A 21,589-nucleotide genomic window follows, 5' to 3' on the forward strand; every position below is an offset into this window, starting at 1 on the left:
ATACTGTGAGATGGATGGTCTCCTGTTTCTTATTCGATCTCTACCTGGTAGCCATCACATTGGTAGCTGGCCGGGGGCCGCTCAGATGAATTAAAGCGCCAGTGCCGTGAACTTTTGTCTCAAGCTGTGCACGCTGTTGTGTTGTAGTCGCACAAATTTTGAACTGCATACCATTTCTTGGAGAATCTTTGGAAATTTGCAAAATTTGCTTTAATTGTCGGCTCTGCTCTTGAGGTAGATGCTGGGGGGACCAGGCCATGTGTCCCGTTACGTTCTGGAACCTTGCCAGTTTGCAACGTTGCAGATGTAACATCAAGGCACGCTTCCCCATGCCTCACGGAACCTTGCGATTTTATGGACCTTGTCCTTTGATGTGTCTCGTCTGCAAAAGCACCTGATCAGTTACAAATATAATAACGCTTTAAGCATCCATCTTTCAATCTTTCTGCCCCTGTACCTTTAGTAAAATGACTTTTCGTTGCCTTCTGAATTTCTTATCTCCATGCCAGAAAATCTGAAGTCAGTAAAGCTACGCAATGTCCTCAGTTTCAACACAACACAAGTACAAAATAATGGGAATAATTGAATACAAAGACACGACTAAAGATTACTCACAATTGTCCTAGCCGCGATCTTTCTTACTGATGTGCCAACTTCGGTGTGACTTCGGTTATGAACCTGATTCACAGTTCTGGATGCACTGCCTGAGCTAACTTCAGCATGCTTTCCCAACACGAATGGTAGCTGCTATGAGGAGTGTTGTACTTACTGAAAGCAACATGAAATGCTGTACCTTGACAGGTAATGTTGATATCCTTCTTAAGACCGTAGAGAGATGTTCCTTGCTCCCTTTATTCCAAATTGTACTATCAGACGCAAGCCCACTTGCCACCAAGCCAATGAGTTGTGCCTCACAGTCAGTGCAATCAAGGGAATCTATCACTGAGGCTCAGAAAAGCTGTCTTCCATCGGGATCTGATCCAGGACCGAGCCGTGAGTAGCCCCGTGAAAGCACCAGGGTTTCTTCGAATTTTAGATGTGCCAGCTTTTGTTTTCCACCCCGTTCTTCTTTTTATGTAGTAGCTGATTACTTTGGCCTTGTACTGCTTTGGGGATTGAAGATGTGGAGATGATGTAAGAGGTGGAACTAGGCTTTAGGCAAAATGAGGCAAAGTGTGACTATGTACAAATCTTCTGAGAATGATAACGAAAGGAAAGTTAGGTAGCAAGTGAGCTGGTGGTGACGATCCATGACTTGAAAACCCGAGACGAGGTAGGGACGATAACAGACAAACACAAACACGGTCTCTGAGACCGTGTTTGTCTGTTATCGTCCCTACCTTGTCTCGGGTTTTCAAGTCATGGATCTTCTGAGAATGTTTATGTATAATTCACACAAAGAGAGGATAGGTGTTACATCTTTTTCCGGTTTTGATATTTATTTATTTGTGAATATATCTCAAAGGCCCTTGCAGGCATTACATGAGGGGGGACATCAACATGGGTCACTTAACAAATACGGAAGTTACAAGGAACATACATATTTGGAAGACAGACTCTGTTTCTCGTTCGTTCATCAGTCTTGCTCAAGAAATTGTTCACTGTAGCAATGGTACACAATGTCACGAAAGGAGTGCTCATCTATCGTTACGCAAGACTCATTAAAAAGGACTAGTGTTATGTTTCAACACAACATATTGAACTCATGAACCATGCATCATCCTGAGAGCTATAAATCATCCCAAATACAGATGCTGAATTATTTTAAATGCGATAGACGAGCTGTGCGAAGAGGTACCTCCAGTTAGGATCTTGGGTACTTGAAGCCTGTGGCATTTTCTGTGGGAAAGGCTTGCCAGACCCTCTTCACTGCACAGGCTGAGAGGACCATGCTCTTGTTTTTCCCAAGCTTGTGCCATACTCACCTTGCAAACTGCCGATACACAGTGTATCTGCATCGTCTACACAGATGTACATAAAATATAGTTTAGGCAAATAGGTAACCGGTTACAGTACAGTGTGTACCTGCCCACACCTTGTACATTACTACACATGCTGTGTTCTTTTAGAACCCAACATTGTTTTACTTTTCACTGAATCGACAATCAAGAACACTCAGTATCGCTAAAAATCTACGCTAAAACCTTATGCACAGGGCAATACATGACACAGCGCACTGACAATTACAAAATTGCCCATATTGGTTTTCTCCAGTACAGAGTTGTGTATTGTATAGTCTTTTTATGTGCTGCGCCCTGTACTGGAGTTTTTAACGACTTTATTGCAGGACCAAACCAGTTTTGGGCGCCCAAAGTTTAACATCGTTCGACAAGGACACATGTGACTTACTTGTGAATATAGTCGCTCATAGGTTCGCGCTGCCCACGGAGTTCAATATGCGACCTTCAGGACAGTCATATTGAAGAATAGAAGTTGGAAATCTTTGTGGGTTGTAATGCACTCATACTGCAGTCTTTCGGCAGTGTTTTCGAGCTCCTTGCAGCACAAGCATTCGATCTCTTTCGGCATTATGACACACCAGCCACACCGGCACCATGAACAGCAAGTGCGCATTAGATATCAGAACACGAAATTTCTGAGAACGTTTACATGTTCGATCACAGTGTGCGTTAAAAAGCTCATCGCTTACCTGAAGACAGGCGACTCATGCTGTTTGCTTCATCTGTGACTGATGTTCGTAGAGCTCTAACTTCGTCTCGCATTCGCAGCCTCGGCGACGTTTCGAAAGCCTAGCACGCAGAACTTTCTTCTCGATCGCAGAAAGGTCAGAAAGAAGTTCCGGGCTCGAAGTTTCCGCATTTCTTCCTTCGACGTCCATATTGAAGATCGCTTTCCGGACGGATGCCGGCGCTCTCACAAACTCACTAACAACAGAACTTCCGGTCCGGGCGCCCAATGAAAAGTGGCCCTCGTGATTTCGTCACGCACACGGAAATTGGCGGATGTCCACTTCAAAGAGGCTAGATTTCGGCCCCGATTGCGCGAGTTGAGGGGGAAAAGCGAAGCCGGTTTTCAGCTCCCCGTTTGGCAAACTTTGCCTCCGCGCACAGCCAAAAAATTTCGCGTGTGGCTTGGAGGCATATTATACCTTCGTAATAGATGCAAACGAAATATTTGTCGAACTTCTGGTCAGAGTCCCTTTAAGCATTTGCCGCGAAGCCATGAAAGAGGAAGTGCTTCACTTGGACCATTCAGTTATCTATTTTAGGTACATTTTTTGTTTGAGCAAGGGTTTTCAAATCCGTTAGAACGTTCTAATAAAAAATACATGATCGCTGCATAAATGTAATTTTTAAAAGTGCCTTACATGGGTAAGTGGGCAGTTTGAAGTATATTCATCCACCACGTGTTAAATAATTGAAACTCATTTACTAAGCAGGAAATTATGGCTTAGATTTTTATGCAATAATACCAACAACAGGGAAGAATCTCCAGCAAAGTGCACAGGCACTACAACTGTCTACATCAAAGAGCCATATGCTACGACATGTTCTACATTTTGGCTGCTCAGTCGTTCATCTCTTTTATATTGGGAGTAGCCGACACTGACAGTGCAGCACGTGGTAAGGGCGCCTGTGTAATACAGTCACAGCTCGTTATAGCGAAAGTCAATGTAATGATATTTTCATTGAAACAAAATACTATCATCTCTCGATTGATGAACTCTCAATATATGAATTCCCTCATTTTATTAACAGTGCCCTCTAGAAGAAAACACGACCCCATTCGTTTTTACAAAATTACAAAGCTGGATTTATGAATCTCAATTATTGCGTATATTTTGCAGGAACATTGATCGTTCATAATTTGAGGGTTAGCTGTATTGGATACAATACAATAAATCATGATCGCTATGCATTTTTTTTAGACTGTCACTACGGACTAAATCTCACGTCTTCAGAATCCTACCAAAGTTATGTTACTGAAATCTTCTTTTCTCACATTGCATTCCTGCAATATATTTTGGCTCTACGTGACGCGAAAGCTAGAGAAAATTGATTTTTATTTGAGAGAACTGTGTCGTCATGTTAGGCTCAGACGGAGCGCTCGGCTCTCATCTGGCAACGTTGTTGTCCTTCGCGTCTTCCGGGGAGAAGACTTTTTGCACTCCTTCATTTGAGAAAAGACAAGGAGGGAGAAGACATCTCACATTTCCCCTCTTTCGATCAGAGTCACATGACTTCTCCACCACGTGACCCTCCCCGGACACCGGCGTCGTTGCTAGGAGACTAATGCCCTCTCCAGAACATGACATCATTGCAATTTGCGGGCTTATGATTACGTCCCCCGCTCCTCGCGTCATCGAAACATGTGGAGGCTCAGCACATCTTCAAGAATTGACAGAAATGCACAGCGTTCGTAAACAGGATTGAACTTTCTGGTATAGAATCCTTGAGGCACCTTCTTTTCATGGACTACATAAAATAAACGCTGTTTTCAGAGTCCGGAGTGGCACTTTAATATAGAGGTTGACCTTTGTCGCACTATGTCGAACAGCCGGTATACTAACGACATTTTATTTACGGTCTGACTTTTTCGGGTTAAACTAAAAAAGGGTGATGAGGGCCGACCGCTTTTGCTTCAGCGGCTTAGGCACATCCCAGAGAACCTGGCAGTAATATGCACTATTCATGGTGGCACCACTGGGCAGAAAATCAACATAAACAACGCCAGCCTTGTCCCAGAAAACCGTGGCGCTTCACAAGTTGGATGTTGTCAGGAACTCTGACACTGGGCTCTGAGCCGCCCCAGCCGGGATCGTCCTGCACTGATGTACGGCCGTCTCGGAACCGTTTGTACCACTCAAACTAAAAGCGCCTACTGATTATTCCCCCGAATCAGCTGAGAATCGGTATGGTATTGGCTGATTTCAGTCCAGACTCCAATCACGTATCACATCAACTATTTAGTGGCAATGTGAATGCACATGTGATGTAAAATTATTTTAGTGCAAAAATAAACTGTGCAAGGCACATTTGATATCACAGTATTTGCAACATTTGGTGCCTCATACAGTTGATGAATGGATATTTATGGAATACATATGGAATGGTTACCTGGTGCTATAAGGGAATTCCCTGTGCATGAGTTTTGTAACCAAGCATGCCTGCTCCTACTATAGCCTCACAGAGGCTCCAGTATATGAAATAAATAAATAAATAAATAAATTATAGATTATCAAGATTCAAGTTGAAAAACGTAATATACGTGCGCTCTATGACTAGCTACGAGGGGTGTTCAAGTCAAACCGGGACTTTTCATGTTTCGCAAAAGTAAAATGAACTTACAGGCGAAAAATTAGTTTTATTTTTCAACGTAATCTCCAGCTGCATTAATGCACTTGTCACAGCGTTTCACGAGGGCTTTAATGCCAGCAGCGGAGAAATTCTTACCGGCGCGTAGCAGCCATGATCGGACCGCATTCTTGACCTCGTCGTCCCAGCTGAAGTGGCCGCCCTTAAGGAACGCCTTCTGTGACCCGAAGAGATGGAAATCGCTGGGGGCGAGGTCTGGACTGTAAGGGGGATGTGGCAGCAACTCCCAGCCAACTTCCTGTAAGGTGCGTGTCGTGAGACGCGGGGTATGCGGGCATGCATTGTCCTGTATGAGGCGGACTCCTTTGGTGATGAGGGCCGACCGCTTTTGCTTCAGCGGCTTAGGCACATCCCAGAGAACCTGGCAGTAATATGCACTATTCATGGTGGTACCACTGGGCAGAAAATCAACATAAACAACGCCAGCCTTGTCCCAGAAAACCGTGGCGCTTCACAAGTTGGATGTTGTCAGGAACTCTGACACTGGGCTCTGAGCCGCCCCAGCCGGGATCGTCCTGCACTGATGTACGGCCGTCTCGGAACCGTTTGTACCACTCAAACGCTTTGGTGCGGCCAAGTGTATCGTGGTCATACTGAGCCTGAAGTTTTCCGTGAATTTCAGATGACTTTACGCCTTCATTCACGAGAAACTTGTTGACAATTCGCTGTTGGATGTGCGCGCTCACTTCGTTGTCGGACATCTTGTTCAGCACGTGTCTTCTGTTTTGCACAAAGTTTGGACCACCACGTGGCCAACGCGAAGGCCTGTCGCGTGTGAAAATCACGAAAAAGAAGTAGCGCTCGCCATTTGTACACTCAGGAGACAGAAAGTCCCGGATTGACTTGAACAGCCCTCGTATGTGCATGCTTGGTGTGCCCCCCCCCCCTCGTCATATTCTGTCGTACTACCCTCACTCGTTTTGAGACCGTTGTCCTACATTTTGCACGATAACCCGTTCACCGCAGAGGCGGAGATTTTTCCTTTTCCCGGGGGTGGGGGGTGGGGGTGGGGTGGCAAGGGCGCACCGCGAAGTACTCTGGCGGGGGGGGATATGTTTATTAAGAAAAAAAAAGAAAGGTAAGGTAAGCCAGATGGATGTCGGCTTGTTATTCAAAAAAAAGTGAAAGGGGGAAGACAAAACAGGCAAAGAAAAATAAAGCAAAAGAAAACAAGAATAAGGAAAGAAAAGGAAAAGAAAAATGAAGAACACAAAACTAAAGCTGAAGAATCACACACTCTGGCGGGATCCTATGATGTATGCAGAACTGGTATAGAAATAAGAGGAAAGAAGATCAGAAAAAAAAACGAAGAAAACACAGAGAGAACGTAAACAGTGAACATGTGCACAACTGAATTAAGGCATTACGCCTTTGAAAACTGAGTGCAAAAGGAACAAAATGCATTGAATCCTCGGTGTTTGACCCGAAATGCGCGCAATATAATGAATATGGTCAATGAAATGGAGCAGCGGGAGTTGAACCCGCTCCCAACGGATATGCGTTCCGAAGATCCTACCGTTACACCTCACTGGCAGCTGCTGGTACCTTTTCGACTGCTTCGTTTCATTGATCTGATTGCTTTGGGCGAAATTCAGGGAATGTGTTGTGTCATCCCCTGTGTTTCTTCGTCTCACCTTCTACTGTGATAATGAGTATGGTGGGCGGATACATATTTTACAAATTGCAAGATGCATTTTTGGGGTTGGTGCTTCTTCGCTCTTTTGACCCGGGCGCGCCAAGCCCCAAACGTTGGTGCCAGTCTCTTGGCGAAACTTCCCGGGGGAGGCGGCTTCCCCCCCCTAGTTCATGTTCCGGGGGGGCAAGGGCCCCCGCGCCCCCCCGCAGTCGGTGCCTATGGTTCACCGTATGTGCATCTGTTTGCATTTTCACCGCTTGTAGGTGTCCTGGCGTGGCCAGTCCGACTCTGTCGCGACTCATATCCCCATCTTTTTCTGTTACCTCATCACCACCATCATCAGGTTATATTAAAAAGGGTGTAACATAGTTACAAATGAAACCTATATTGACATTGAATACGGTTAAGGATATAATGTCATGATTGTTGAGTATGTGATCCCATCTTGGGGTGCAAATTAGGAAACCCTAACCGGAGTTTGAGACTTCATAAATGAAAATGCACTAACGGGGAAACGGGGACTACCACTGGAAACGGGGACTGCCAAGTACTTGGTGGACATTCAGATCACAAGATGGTTCTTTTGAGATGCACCATATAAAATTTAAGCATGACAGACCTAAAATCCAGATATTCTACGATTTTCCTAGGGCAGATCCTTGTACAATTTTAACCAGATCTGTAGCACTTCGAGAAATGTTAAAATGGCCTGAAATTGTTTCAAGGCCACTGTACACATGTCCACAACAAAGTTCGTGTCCAAGAAGCCTTACAAGGTTCACACTCAAAGACCATGGCTGACATGCGAAGTTTAGCATCTTAAACGTCGCATAAACAAAATTAGACGGCGATGGAAACTAACCCTGGTTTGACGAAGGCTCTAAAGGAGGAAACTAAGTGAGGCAAAAAAGAAATATTACAGCTACGTCTTTGTTGCGTACTCCCAGCCAATTTAGCGTATGATTTAGTATCGAGCAAAAGAGGAGCAAAATGACGAGCAGGACAGATTATAAAGAAGATGTGGCAAACTCCTTTAATCATAGATTTATCACCGTTGTCTCACGACTTATTCCTCCCGAATTATTATTAGTATCACATTACTTTAAATCTGTACTTGTATCTGTATTTCTTATTATGCCACTGAGGGCATCTCCTTTGCATCTGTTGTGAATTGCTAGAGCACATCTTTTCCAAACAAGTAACAGCATTATTTGCAGCATCTCTTTCGTGGGGACTACTCCGCTGTCATGGGCCTGTCTGATTTCATCCACGACCTGGCATTTGCTTTAGATAATAACCTACAAATTGACATTTTGTGTTTACATGTCTCCAAGGCATTTGACCGTGTACGTACCCTATAGAAAGCATATACACCTAATACCAAGATCATGGCTTGGCTCCGGATCTGATTCCCGGTGTGATCGAACCCCACACATCTGGGGTATACCACAGGAGTCAGTCTTGAGACTTTTGCTGTTTCTGGTCTATATACACGATATGTTAAGTAACATTAATTGTAAAGCATGTTTATTCGCTGATGAACACATAATATATCACGCGATATATTCCGAAAAACGTAGGGATATCTGAACGTGCGTCCTCAATATGCCGATCGTTCTCTCTGTCTTCTATTTTTTTTGTGTGTGTGTGTTTTGCTTATGGCCCACCTTGCTCGCCTCATATTGCGCCTTTGCAAGCAGTTTAGAACACATCAACGAATGGTGTTACAAATTGCAACTCAAGTTGAACACCGACAAAACTGTATGTATGCTGTTACATGTAGAACAAAAGCCTTTGCCAACATCATAGTACTTGCAAGGGAGCTTAGTACAAATATCTTGGGGTCGCCGTCCCGTCCGATTTTAGATGGAATTTTCACGTGCGCGTAGTAGGCATTACAGCCAAGAGAAAGCCTCTTCTATCTTGGAAGAACACTTCATTATGCTACTGCTTAGGTCAGACTGTCGGTATATAGAACACTCGTGCTACCGATCGTCACGTTCGCGAAGGTAATTTGGGACCCCTTTGCTGCGTCACTTTTACGGGTTTCTTTCGAATTGTCGCCACTATATATGAGTGTATTACGTGTACATACTATTGTAATGTTGTGCGATGTGTTGCCACAGAAAAAATAAAAGAGGGCGCACGTGTGCAAGGCACGAGCGACGAAGGATCCGGAGTTCGATGCCGGTAGCGCACGGTCCCAAGTTCTCTGAGCTGTTCTACGGTTCCTTACTCTTCGTTGTCTCCTCCTGCGACCGTTGCAGATCGTTACAACTATAATTAATGTACCTACACCTTCCACGGTCCCTTCTGGGACCAGCAGTATTCTGAAACAAATGAATAAATCGTCCCTTTTGTCTTCCGGATTCCTTCCCTCTACACATTGTTCATATGCAGACAATTCTATCGCTTCCTTTAGTTAGCTGCAATTAACGTATATCTCAGGCTTATAGCCCAACACCGACCTAAACATTTCTATCACAATTTCCCGTCACCGGCCCTCGCAACCGAGAAGGTAAAAGTCGCTCAAATGAAGGGAAGGATGAGCACGTATCACCAATATCACTACACTAAGGCAAAACCGGTTCCTCGAACACGTCTATATCGTTATCACAGTACACATGTCCCAGACCCGAGGGCTGATAGGGACGCGCCGACGAATGTCAGCACTGATATCTAGGTGTGCCATTCGTTTGCTGCTGCAGGTGACACTCAAGAGACATTTTACATGCAGAGCAAAGAAAAGGCACGCTCATGGGTTAAAGGCAGGTGTGTAATCACGTGACGAGTAGCCCTGAAATCAGCCGCAAGAGGCGATTAGATCGCATAGCGCTGAGATACGCTTGGCGCCATCTCTCGGCAGGAACGTCGGCGGGTACATATGACAACCGCCGAACGGCACACCAGTCTTTCTAGCCCACCATAACGCGCGGAATAGGGAGAAATACATGGGAAGTTGGCGACTTACGCCCACATGAGTGAAGGCATATGATGGTAAGGCCTTGCCTGAGTTGAAGGCAAGTGAGCGTGAAGGGCCATGAGGCGTGCCGTGAGCTGAAGGCACGTGAGGGCGGAGAGTCATGAGGCACTTGAGGGTGAAGGCGCGTGAGGGTGAATGGCCGTGAGTTGAAGGGCCGTGAGTTGAAGGCACGTGAGTTGAACGAGTATGATAGTGAACGGCTGTGAGTCCTGCCATGAATTGAACTCGTGAGGATGAGGGGCCATGAGGGCTTCAGCGGTTTTGAGATCATAAGTTGAAGGGTGGTGAGTGCGACTGCTAGAGAGGGGGGTGAGGGTGAGGAGTATGAGGGCCTGCACTGGTGAGGACAGAGTGGTGAGGGTGGTTGAAGGGCTGCGTATATGAGTTCGGGTGAGGTGAGTTTAAATGAAGTCGACAAAGTTAATATTTTGAGAGGTGAAGGTAAGTGAAGTCGCACAGAAATGCACACCTATGAGTCCGAGTGGAGAAAACTGACACATCGACTGATCTATGGGATCGTCGCTACCTTGGGGTTCCAAGAATGGCTGAAAGACGGCAAGTCCTGGTTGAGGTCCTCCGTGAGTGTGAAACGGCTCGACCCCAGTAAACCAGAAATATCCCAGGGACGTTCCAGAAAAGTCACACACCTCCCCTATGTCCAGGAAGTCCACCAGACGTTATTTGGACGTCCACAATGTGACGTTGAAAATCGTCCGACATTGTATCTCCCAGGGACATCTGCAGGATGTAAAAGGAATCGCCCCACCGCGATGCATTTTGCGCACATATCTGGGACACGTGACGCTTACTGGAGTGACGTAAGCAAAGCGAGAAACATTTTGGGTTTAGACCTTTATTTGCAGAGTAAGCACATCATGAAAGATAGTTTGAATTAAAAACACAATGTTTGTGAGAAAGGGACGCCAAAAGTATCAACGGTTATGCTTCGGCGTTGTTGGCACACGAACTAATTAGTTCCCAAGACGTCTTCACCGTTACAATCGTAGTTCACCGCGCTGTACACTTACTGAACGTACTCCCACAACTCTCATTTCAGTATATGCTGCATCCAGTACGCCAAAAGAGGCCACCACAGGCCTCCGTAGGTAGTGCTCACTCGATATCACATATTTATGTATGTGCGAGTGCAAGCGGTCTCCCATAACAACAATGGGATACGCAAGGTCACGTGGCGTTGCCGATAAGTGCTGCATCCATAGCTATATACAGCGGTTGCATACCGTTCTCAAATAAAATATGTCGATTATTTATCCAAAACTATTTCTAAAACGTGGACAGATAACAAAAACTGAATAATAATGCATAATGCTCAGCATACAAGCTAATTTGATATGAAACGGTAAACGTCCTATTCACATCCAGATATCCAACGGAGACGTTCATAGGATATCCCCCGGACTGCAAAATGAGAAAGAAAGTCTGTTCCCAGGAACGTCGCACGGACGTAAACGGGATGTTCACGAACATTCCTGGGATATCCAAATGTCAAATTCAGTTCTTCCCCAGGATATCCTTGGGACATATTTGGTTTACTGGGACACTTCCTACGTTTGCGTGCGCACGTTCCCCGTGACCCACTCCTGAGGAAAATTTGATGCCGTCCTGAAACTGATTTCGATCGTGTAGCACAGAAGATACGCCAGGCTCTCAGTGGCTTCATAGCTAAGGACGTCACAGCGCCGGACGCCCCCTGGTCTCTGCCTGTGCCACCCACCTTCGTACGTCTTCCGGACCTCCAGGAACGAAGAGATCAGGTTCCCCCTCAAGTCCTTCGAGCCCATTTTTATGCTCTGGTAGACGCGAAGTTTTCTACCTTGTAGGGCAAGAAAAGGACAAAGACGAGGAGGCTGGAGCGCGAGCCTGTAGGCAACAAAACGAGACTGCTTGTTAGGGCAGGACGGTTTTTCGGCACCAGGAAGCCGAAGTGGGAGCTCGGCGGTACTGCTGAGGACTGTTGATCGCTGTGGACTACATTGTGGACTACATGTGGATTGTATCGCTTGCTGGGCAAGTAAACTTGTTGTTCTGCTTCCCTGATTCATGCTTCTCTTCCTTCGAGTCATTGGCAAAGGCTTGGGAATCCATACGTGGGAGGTTTTCCCATATCTGGCGCCCAACGTGGAAGGGGGGCGGGGTTGCACATTTGCCAGTGCTGAAGGAAGGGAGGCGATTTATCCTTCGGTATTTTTGAGTGACTTCCAGAGCCCAACCCCAACATGGCTACGGCACGCGCAGCCAAACAGCAGCACCCGCCGTTCCAACGAATCCGGTGGAGCCCTCGACCAAGCAGGCAACAACGAAGGACAGGACAACTCAAGCAGTTCCTCCTCATTCCACCACTGCTACGGGGTTGCAGCCCGGAACTTCTACAACGCCGGAGCTGCTCACGAGCATCGCCCAGTTGTGTTCCATGATGGCACAGCAGCTCGTCACCGGATCCGTTTCACAACAGCCGAGGAATCCCCTCCGAGTGAATATTCCAGTATGGCATTCTCCGGCTACACGGATCCGAAGTCTCTTCACGACTTTTTTGATGACCTTGACGACTACCAGGTTGGCACGGGACTAACTGATACCGACTTAATTGCGCGGGTCTTGCCCATTTCTTTGGTTAGGGACGCAGCCCGCTGGTATAGTCTCCTGCCTGCTTTCTCCTCCAAAGGACGACTTCAAACGCACTGAGTTCCTGCCCCCGACTATGAATACAGGATCAGGGAGGAATTGGACAGGCGGACTCAACACCCAGATGAAAGCCTGGTGGAGTTTATCCGAGCCCTTCAGGATCTGTTTCGGCGTGCGGACCCAACAGCTTCGCAGGCAAAGCAAGTGGCACGGGTCACTCGACAATGCCAACCTCGCTTTCGACCGTTCCTGCGCGCCCGAACCTCCACAGACTTAGAAGTGATGGCCAAAGAAGCCCGTACTATTCAAGGGGACCTGCTGGCGGAACTCACATACCATCCTCCGCCGCCAGAGTGGCACGCTCTCGAACCCCGCTGCGCGTGGTCTTCGTGCCCCCCTCCGTAACTCAACAAGTCTGCGATACCTTCGTGGTTCCCAGGCTAGGAACGGGACCGCTTTTCAGCCTGCCCGTCTCCGTCTACGTTCCGGCACACAGATTTGAGCCAGCCTGCGGTACCTTCGTGGTCTGCAGAATCCGGACGGAGCCATTTTCTACCCGTCCTACCTCCGTCCCTACGAGCCCTGGACCCGTCCTTTGCTCCACCTGGAGTACGAGGGTCCCATGACTGCACTCTTTTCGGTCAGGGCGCACACAGAAGAAACGGCAACCCCCTGTGGGCCGGCTGCCTCCACAAAACCGGGGCCCTCACGAGGCTTCCCCTCTTAGGGGTCGACGCCCTCAAGCGCTCGACGGTCCTCAAGATTATCGGACACAACAGCAGGTCTCAGCCCCTCACACTAGCTTACGGGGAGGACGTTTGACTCCTCATTTGGTCTGTTGGAATTGCAGACAGGCTGGCCATTTTCGCCAGGACTGCCCTCTGCGAGCACAAAGCTCACGTCCGCAAGCTGCTCCGGGAAACGGCTATCACAGACGTCCTCTAGGAGCCCACCCGGTGACGGTGGCTGCCGCACAGAAAAGTGGGTCTCTAGAGCATGATTTTGCCTCTAATCAGAACCCTTCTACTCTTGGCAGCCCAAATTCTTGACACGCCGGCGTATTGACGCCTTTCACTTGCGCCGTCCGGGACTCCTTCTCCGACAACGTACCTACGATGGCAGTACGGACCCTTGGTAAGAATTTCACTGCACTCCTTGATACAGGGGCTACCCTTTCATTGACAGGAGATGCAGCGTACGAACTATGCCAAGCCCGACATGTGAGTACGGTACCCTGCGATACCACATTACGCATGGCGTCATGGCTGCGCTACGATGGACCACATCGCAGACATCGCTCTGTCCACATACCTGGCTTGGCAGTGCCTCTAATCCTTGGTAGGGACTTCATCATACGACATAGGCTGGTGATAGACCTAGACTGCGGGGTATACCACTATAAAAAATGTCCCGGGAATATTCCCATTTTCCCTGGCTCCAGAAGGTGAAACTACGCCCAAGGTCGGTACCATGACAGCTGTACGAGGGGGACTCTCTACTTGCTTGAACAAATTCGCCGGTACACAACCAGACCGCTCTCAGCTGTAAAGAACCTTGCGTCCCTTCGAGAGCATGTTCACAGAAAATCCCGGTAAGACGTAGTACTCCAGCACACGATTGATACCGGCAACGCAACACCATGGCGTTGTAACCCTGGACCACTGAGTATTCACTAGTGTGCTTTGCCTGATGTGGCTTTACAAGAGATCATTGATACCTGCACGGTACAACCATCGCAGAATCCTTGGGCTTTCCCCGTTGTTTTGGCTCCTAAGTCAGATGGTACCTCTAGATTGCGCTTCGACTATCGTCGGCTAAATGCCACTAACCCCTCACTAACCCTCCAGCCACCTTCCAGAGATTAATGCATATAGTACTAGGAGACGCAAAATACAATTTCGCAATGGCATATATGGATGATGTTGTAATTTTCACTCGAAGTTTCCAGGATCACTTGGAACATTTACACATCGTTCTTTCGAGAATGAAAGAAGCTGGACTCACCATCAATCTCAGAAAGGTACAACTGGCTTCATCTACTACTCGTCTCCTTTGATACGAAACAGTCACCGGTACCATACGTCCCAATGCGGACAATGTAAAAGCTATCACAGAGTTCCCGGATTCCTAGAATGCCAAACAACTACAGCACTTTTAAGTATGGTTGGTTTCTACCGGCTGTTTATCCCTCACCGTGCGGACTTAATGCGGACTTAACTCACCGTGCGGACTTAACTCACAAACGCTTAATGAGTTGCTCCGAGGCAATACCAAATGGCTCTGGGGAGCGAAAGAACATAATTCTTTCTGTGCTCTCCGCGAGGCTATTGCAAATGCGCGTCCTTATACCTATCGGACCTGAACCAACCCTTTGTAGTTGAGACTGACGCGTGTGACTACGGTGTCGGGGCAGCTGTTTTGCAGGAACACGACGATGTCCTCTGTCCGGTAGCCTTCGCAAGCCACACTCTCAATTCGGTCGAACAGAACTCTTCCGTCACGGAAAAAGAGTGCCTGGCAATCATCTTCGCCCTGAAGAAGTTCGATCTCTATTTGGATGGCGCAGAGTTCACCATATAGACGAACCACCAGACACTGCCCTGGCTTCAGTGGCTACACAACCTTTCAGGCCGTCTCGCACGATGGGCGTTAAGACTCCAGGGTTACTCCTACAAGATCGAGTACAAGAAGTACTCCACGAATGTTGTAGCGGATGCCCTCTCCCGTGCACCTCTTTCGCCACCAGGGGAGGAAAGCGCTGAGCTAACTGCACAACTTATCGCACCTGTACAGGTATCACAGGTCGTAGTTCAGCCGTGGAGGACCATAGTGAGCATGGAGCAAATCCGTGACGCTCAGGGCGAGGATGGACTATGTCAGCGTGTGTCGCAACGGTTGCAAAGGCAGGACTCCGGCAATGGCACGGATAACGCTGGCGGACGATACGCTTCCTACCTGATGAGTGAGGATGGCGTTTTGCTCAGATATATTCCCCAGGCAGACGATGAGAGACCTTCTCCATTAAGGGTCATAGTGCCGCGCAGGCTACGTAAGTCTTTCATACGCTATTTCCACGACTCGGCTTTGGCAGTTCACAGCAGCGACAGAAAAACTTATGCCATGGCCGGGGATGAGAAAGGACGTGGCAAAATTCGCCCAGACTTGCGCGATATGCCAAAAAGCAAAACCTCGCGGTGGACAACCACGAGGGCGATTGCAGCCCGTACAGAGCAATAGCCCGTGGCAAATCGTTGCGTGCGATGTAATGGGACATTTTCCCCGCAGTCCACGCGGTAATCAGTACCTGTTCGTAATAACAGACCACTTTACAAAGTGGGTAGAGCTTGTCCCGCTGAGGGCGCTCACTTCACGTAAGCTTTGGGAACGACTCCTGGAGACATTTTCTCGGTTCGGTTTTCCTTCACAGCTTATCACTGATAACGCCTCGTACTTTACGAGTAGAGCGTTCTCAGACTCTTGTGCTGCTCTAGGCATTAGACACAAGACAACGTCTCCCTATCACCCTCAAGCTAACATTACTGAAAGGGTCAATAGGAATCTGAAAATTATGCTGATTGCATTTACTAGCCATCATCATCGTGAATGGGATTTACGCCTCTCTCAACTGTTACTGTTAATCGTTCAACAGGTTATACACCGGCGCCCCTGAACCTGGGTCGAGAGATGCCTTTTCCTTTAGAGAACTCCTTGGCCTCCAGGACAGCTCGGTCGGCCGTCCCTGCTCCAGCTTCGCAGAGGGACTCCGAAACAGGCTCGACGACACCATTAGGACAGCTCGGGAGAACCTCGATGTAGCCCGACCTTCCCAGGCGCAGCAGTACAACCGCGGCCGAAGGAACCTGTCGTTCAGCGTGGGTGACCTTGTCCTCAAACGGACACATCCACTCAGCGATGCAGCACGAGGTTTCGCAGCTTCCCTTGCTCACAGATGGGAGGGCCCCTTCGTGGTAACTGCGTGCGGATCAAGAATCACCTACAGGCTACGTAGCTGTGCCGACGGAGCGGAGACAGGACCAATACACGTCTCAGACCTGAAGCTGTTTTATCTAAGGCACGAGAGCGACGAACCTGTCGAGGACCCTTCACCATCGGCCCCGCACGTACGAGTTCCGGACAACGGGTCAACACAAAGCCGATACTGGCTAAGACCTCGGGCACAAGTATCCTATTACCTCGTCATTAGTGTCTAGTGCTCAGGGGTAATCCTTACCAACGCGAAGGGGGTAGCAGCGGTTTTCCCGCCGGTGAAGTCCGGGAAGAGTGGCGGCGGCAATAGTAATTGCTTTAAGTAGCGGCATGGCTCGACGATCGGTCTGAAGTGACGATCGGTCTGAAGTGTCAAGTGCAGCTTGCTGCACAGGAAGTTAGTTTATGTTTGTGACGTGAACAAGTGTTGTATGCCGCGGTGTGACGTCGAGGGACACGCCAGAAGACACCCCGCCGACAAGAAGACGTCGCAGGAGTCTTCGCAGAATCTTCGGGCTTCCCCACCCCTATAGCTAAGTGATTTTGACGAGACTGACGTAAACAATTGTTTAGCTAGGTAGCCTGTGTTGCGATTTTGGTCGTAAGGAGCAGAGATCACTTTTCTACAATTTGTAGGGTTCGCTGTGTGACGATTTTTGGTTTAAAGCGACCATAAAATGATTTTTGCGAATTACGAGTACTCTGCCGGAAACGGTTCTAATGAGCCATCACTATCATGCACACATCGACTTTTAACCGTACTCAGTGCACCGGGGGCGCAGTTACCACACAAAAATAGCCGGGCGTGACTGCCGGATACATCTCTTCGAAGCGGGTTTACGTCATCAACGTCTAGTCCTCTCAGCCAACTGTGGACGACAGGGAGCAGATACCCCGCGGGACCACAAGGGTGCATGGTTTCGGTTTGGACAACAACGACGTCGTATATCGGCCGTCGAAATCAGTAAAAATATGGCGAAACGCAAATTGTCAGCGATGGTGGAAGAGATTATGCGACGCATTCAGCGTCTAGGAATCGTTCCGTACGCAGCAGCTCCCAACAGGCCTCCGACAGACATTATCTGACGAACAAGAAGCTTCGAGAAGAAAACGTGCTCCGGTAACCATGCTGACAATCAACGGCTACATCACACTTCTGGTAGGATTCTGTGTCAACGATTAGATACGATCTTAGCTTCAGGTCAAATTAAAACATATTTCATGGGGAAGTTTGCAAGTTTGCTTCGAAATTTTGCAATTTGCTCCCCAAAGACCATGCGCGAATCAACAGCACCCGCTGTGATTGACGTCACGGGCAGTTCACCTCGTAGGCGGGTCGTAGCAGCCGCCGTTCACGGCCGTGGTTAATATAGAATATTTTCGCTATTTGAACAATTTTCAGCTTCATATTTCACAGGGCGAATGCTTTAGTACAGAGGAACAAACTGAAAATGATCGTAGGCTTCTCAAATATCCTTTCATGGTCCCTTTAAGGTGCAGAGATCACTGTTGTGCGCTTTGTTGGGTAGTCTGCGTTGTAATTTTGAGTTTAAGGATCCATGGTAACTTTTGTGCACTTTGTTAGCTAGCTTGCGTGGTGATTTTGATTTTAAGGAGCAGAAATCACTTTTGTGCAACTCGTCGTGTAGCTCGTGTGGCAATTTTCATTTTAAGGAGCAGATATCACTTTGGTGCAACTTGTCGGGAAGCCTGTGTGGCGATTTGGGGTTTTAAGTGGAACGTTGTAGCAGTTGAGACCGTCATATTTGTTTGTCGTGAACCTTGCAGGAAAGGTGTCATTTTCATTGTTTGTTGAAAATGAGTCCTGGTTTTTCATTACTGCAGTGGCCACAGTCGCTCCACTAGGCGGGTCAGAATCTACATTGATTTGCGGGTTCAGGTTTTCCCCCAAAATTCCGGCCAACCCGTGACAATTGCAACACGTCCGAGACAGGACTCGACAGTAGCATTGGACTGAGTACGTGCGTGGGTGAGTTAGCTAATTGTGAGACTCGAAGTCGAGTGTGCGAAAAACGTTAGAGTAATGGATCTGCACGAGTTACTTGCAATCGGAAGGCAGTCAGGCGTCGAGGGCGGTACTTTGAAGGGTCGGATAGAGGTAGAGCAAAGAGAGAGGAGAGCGCGAGAAAGAGAGCACTTAAAGGAACAGGTACTTGCCAGAGAACAAGAGCAGATACGTGAAAAGCAAGAAGCTAGAGCAAGAGGGGAGGATGAGAAGCAAACACTAGAGCTAAACATCAAATTACAGGAGCTACAAAATCGAGGATGGGCCGGGTCCACCGCCAGCTTCGTGCGAGAAGTGACTAACACGTTACCGGTTACACTTCATCGATGGCTCGCACCTTTCGACGAAAGGCGTGACAATTTAGACGCATACGTGATTCGCTTTGAGCGATTGGCAACAGGACAACTATGACAAAAAGACCAATGGGCGACCGCACTTAGCATATACTTGAGGGGCGACGCGTTAGGAGTCATCGCAAGGCTGACTCCAAAGGATTCTGCCGATTCTGAGAAGGCCAAGAAGGCGCTTCTGCAAAGTTTCCTGCGAAAGGTTTGGGAGATGTTCCGCAACGGAAAACTCATGGACGGAGAAACCGGTACTCAGTTTGCGGCGCGCAGGTGAGCAGTTTGTTTGACCGCTGGTTGACCTGTGCGAAATAAAACATGACTATGACAGCCTACGAGATCTACACTCCAGACAGAACACTTTCTCCTGTGGACGTCCGAAACAGATCCCAAGGTCCATATCCGGAAATCTATATCTGTCGGATATCACTGGGAGCCTCATACATGGACGTCCCAGGATCTGTATCCACAGGATGTCCGGTCGCGGTTGTTTCAAGAATTGTCTGAGTTAGATCCCTGTCGGGATGTTACACGGATCATTTATTGCGGGAGAGAGAGAAACTGGGGGCGATGTAGCACTGCGAAGTTTGCTTTCAATGTACCAGCTGAATGTCTCTAACCAAAACCAGTAAGAAACACAGATACACAGAAACACAGTTGTCTTGATAGCGAGTTAATACACCGATCAATTTCTCAATTCGTTGTTGTATGCGTGCGTAATCGAATTTTACCAACCACCAACCAAACAGCCGAATTAAGCTTAGACAACGCACCCATGATTTTGATTCACAGGCGAGAAGGTATCTGGAATATGGGGATGCTCGCGAGACAAGCAGTACATGGTATCTGTTTTCCCTTTGGAAGGAAATGGCACTGCCTTTCGAAGTGAGCTTCTGGGAATGGGTGGTCTTCTCGGAGCATTCATATGTATATTTTGCTTATTAAAACGCTGCGTTCGTTCTCCGTCATGGCATGTACGAGAAACAAAGAGGAGCAAAAGAAATTAAAAGGTGCGGAGGCGGGGATTAAAACAAAATGGCAGGTAGAAAAATGCTGATTTCTACGAAAACTGAGGATCAATGTCTTTCTCCTCTACGGATGTTTGTATATCCACACAACGTGTGCATGTAAATAAGTAAGCCCGTCCATTGTCCAGATATCTCCATGTAACATCCTATTAGGACAAACGACGGATATATGTGGGAAGTCCGAACCGTGGCCACTCGGAGATGTGGGGGACGTCCGTCGGAAAAATGTCTGTCTCCCAGGGAGATCCGAATTTCCGTGAAAGGATATCCACAACACCCCGGGAGGTTTTGTTCTGTTTGGGTGCTGACAGAGCAGTTCATGAAAGGCTGTCAACCGGAGTTAGCTACGTTCCTGCGGGAGAGGAAGACGGACTCTTTGGTGGATGTGGCTGCTCTTACAGACCGATTTTTAGAAGCCCAGTGCCAGGACCACCTGGGGAAGGGTAGAAGGGATGATGGTGATGTGATTGAGGAACCACGACGTGGAACGGTCACAAAGCAAGCTCATGAGCGGGAAGAAGCACGAGGTCCAAAAAAGGCAAGAGAATAGAACATATTGCGCCCGGTTGCCGGTGGCACCGGGCAACGAAAGTCTAAGTACTACGTATGTGGGAAGAAGGGACACAAGGCAAGAGACTGCCCCGAGAAGGCGTCCACACCGCACCAGTAAACGACATATGTCCCGTTGACATCCACAGGATGGTTCAGTTGGGACATTTAGTATGTGCATTAGATATCCAGGTATCTCCAAAATACGCCGAAAAGACGTACTGTAGATGATCGAATGCTTGTCCAGAACACGTTGTTGGTACGTTGCGGAGATATCACGGCTTTCCCCTCTAATGGATGTATGTCCGAAGCACACGTATGAATTTCCATCGGGCATTCTATATACGTCTGCCTCTGTACACTGTACATGCATTGCGTAAATGTAAATGGTAAATGTAAATGTACATGCATTGGATACACTATGATACAGGAAATATTTTTCATTGCATCTGAGGACCAGCAAAGGAGCATCACGAATGCAACTATATCGAAGCACCTCACGCGATACAAGCGTCCAACCAACCTGCTGCACAATGCGTCACCGGCTTCCGTCGTTTGGCAACTCTGTGTGACCAGCGCAAATTCCCACCAAAGCACCGCGCGTTGTGCAAACTACATAGACATTTTGGCGTATTGGATGGAGCATATACTGAAATACCAATAGTTTGGGGCACGTTCGTTAAGTAGTGCGAGCGTAATACGAGGGGCGTTCAAGTCAAACAGGGACTTTCTGTCTCCTGAATGTACAAATGGCTCTCGCTACTTCTTTTTCATTGTTTTCACACGCGACAGGCCTCCGCATTCACCACGTAGTGGTCCAAAGTTAGTGCAAAACAGAAGACACGTGCGAGACAAGATGGCCGACAACGAGGTGAGCGCGCACATCGAACAGCCAATTGTCATGAAGTTTCTCGTGAATGAAGGCGTAAAGTCATCTGAAATTCACAAAAGACTTCAGGCTCAGTATGACCACGATACACTTGGTCGCACCAAAGCGTTTGAGTGGTACAAACGGTTCCGAGACGGCCGTACATCAGTGCAGGACGATTGCGGACGG

At 47.9% G+C, this 21,589-nt stretch overlaps 2 protein-coding genes across 3 annotated transcripts in view; one reads left to right on the forward strand and one right to left on the reverse strand.

The window, feature by feature from the left end:
- Nucleotides 1-21,589, reverse strand: part of LOC135397915 (uncharacterized) — a 420,422-nt gene that overhangs the window by 362,468 nt on the left and 36,365 nt on the right. The gene's annotated exons all lie outside the window — the stretch shown is intronic.
- LOC135397913 (uncharacterized) lies at nucleotides 11,863-17,273 on the forward strand. 2 transcript variants are annotated; one of them, XR_010423873.1, is made up of 7 exons: nucleotides 11,863-12,529; nucleotides 12,639-13,380; nucleotides 13,449-13,579; nucleotides 13,635-13,719; nucleotides 13,763-13,936; nucleotides 14,040-14,189; nucleotides 16,248-17,273. XR_010423873.1 is itself a non-coding variant. In XM_064629412.1 (2 exons), exons 1-2 carry the CDS (start codon nucleotides 12,017-12,019, stop codon nucleotides 12,873-12,875), a joined length of 750 nt encoding a protein of 249 aa, XP_064485482.1. In that variant the 5' UTR covers nucleotides 11,863-12,016; the 3' UTR covers nucleotides 12,876-13,394. The 2 variants fall into 2 exon arrangements, 1 of the variants encoding a protein (XP_064485482.1); XM_064629412.1 differs by lacking the exons at nucleotides 13,449-13,579; nucleotides 13,635-13,719; nucleotides 13,763-13,936; nucleotides 14,040-14,189; nucleotides 16,248-17,273 and having other exon boundaries at nucleotides 12,639-13,394.

Source organism: Ornithodoros turicata, chromosome 6, assembly GCF_037126465.1.
Source record: "Ornithodoros turicata isolate Travis chromosome 6, ASM3712646v1, whole genome shotgun sequence".
Taxonomy (NCBI): Eukaryota; Metazoa; Arthropoda; class Arachnida; order Ixodida; family Argasidae; genus Ornithodoros; species Ornithodoros turicata.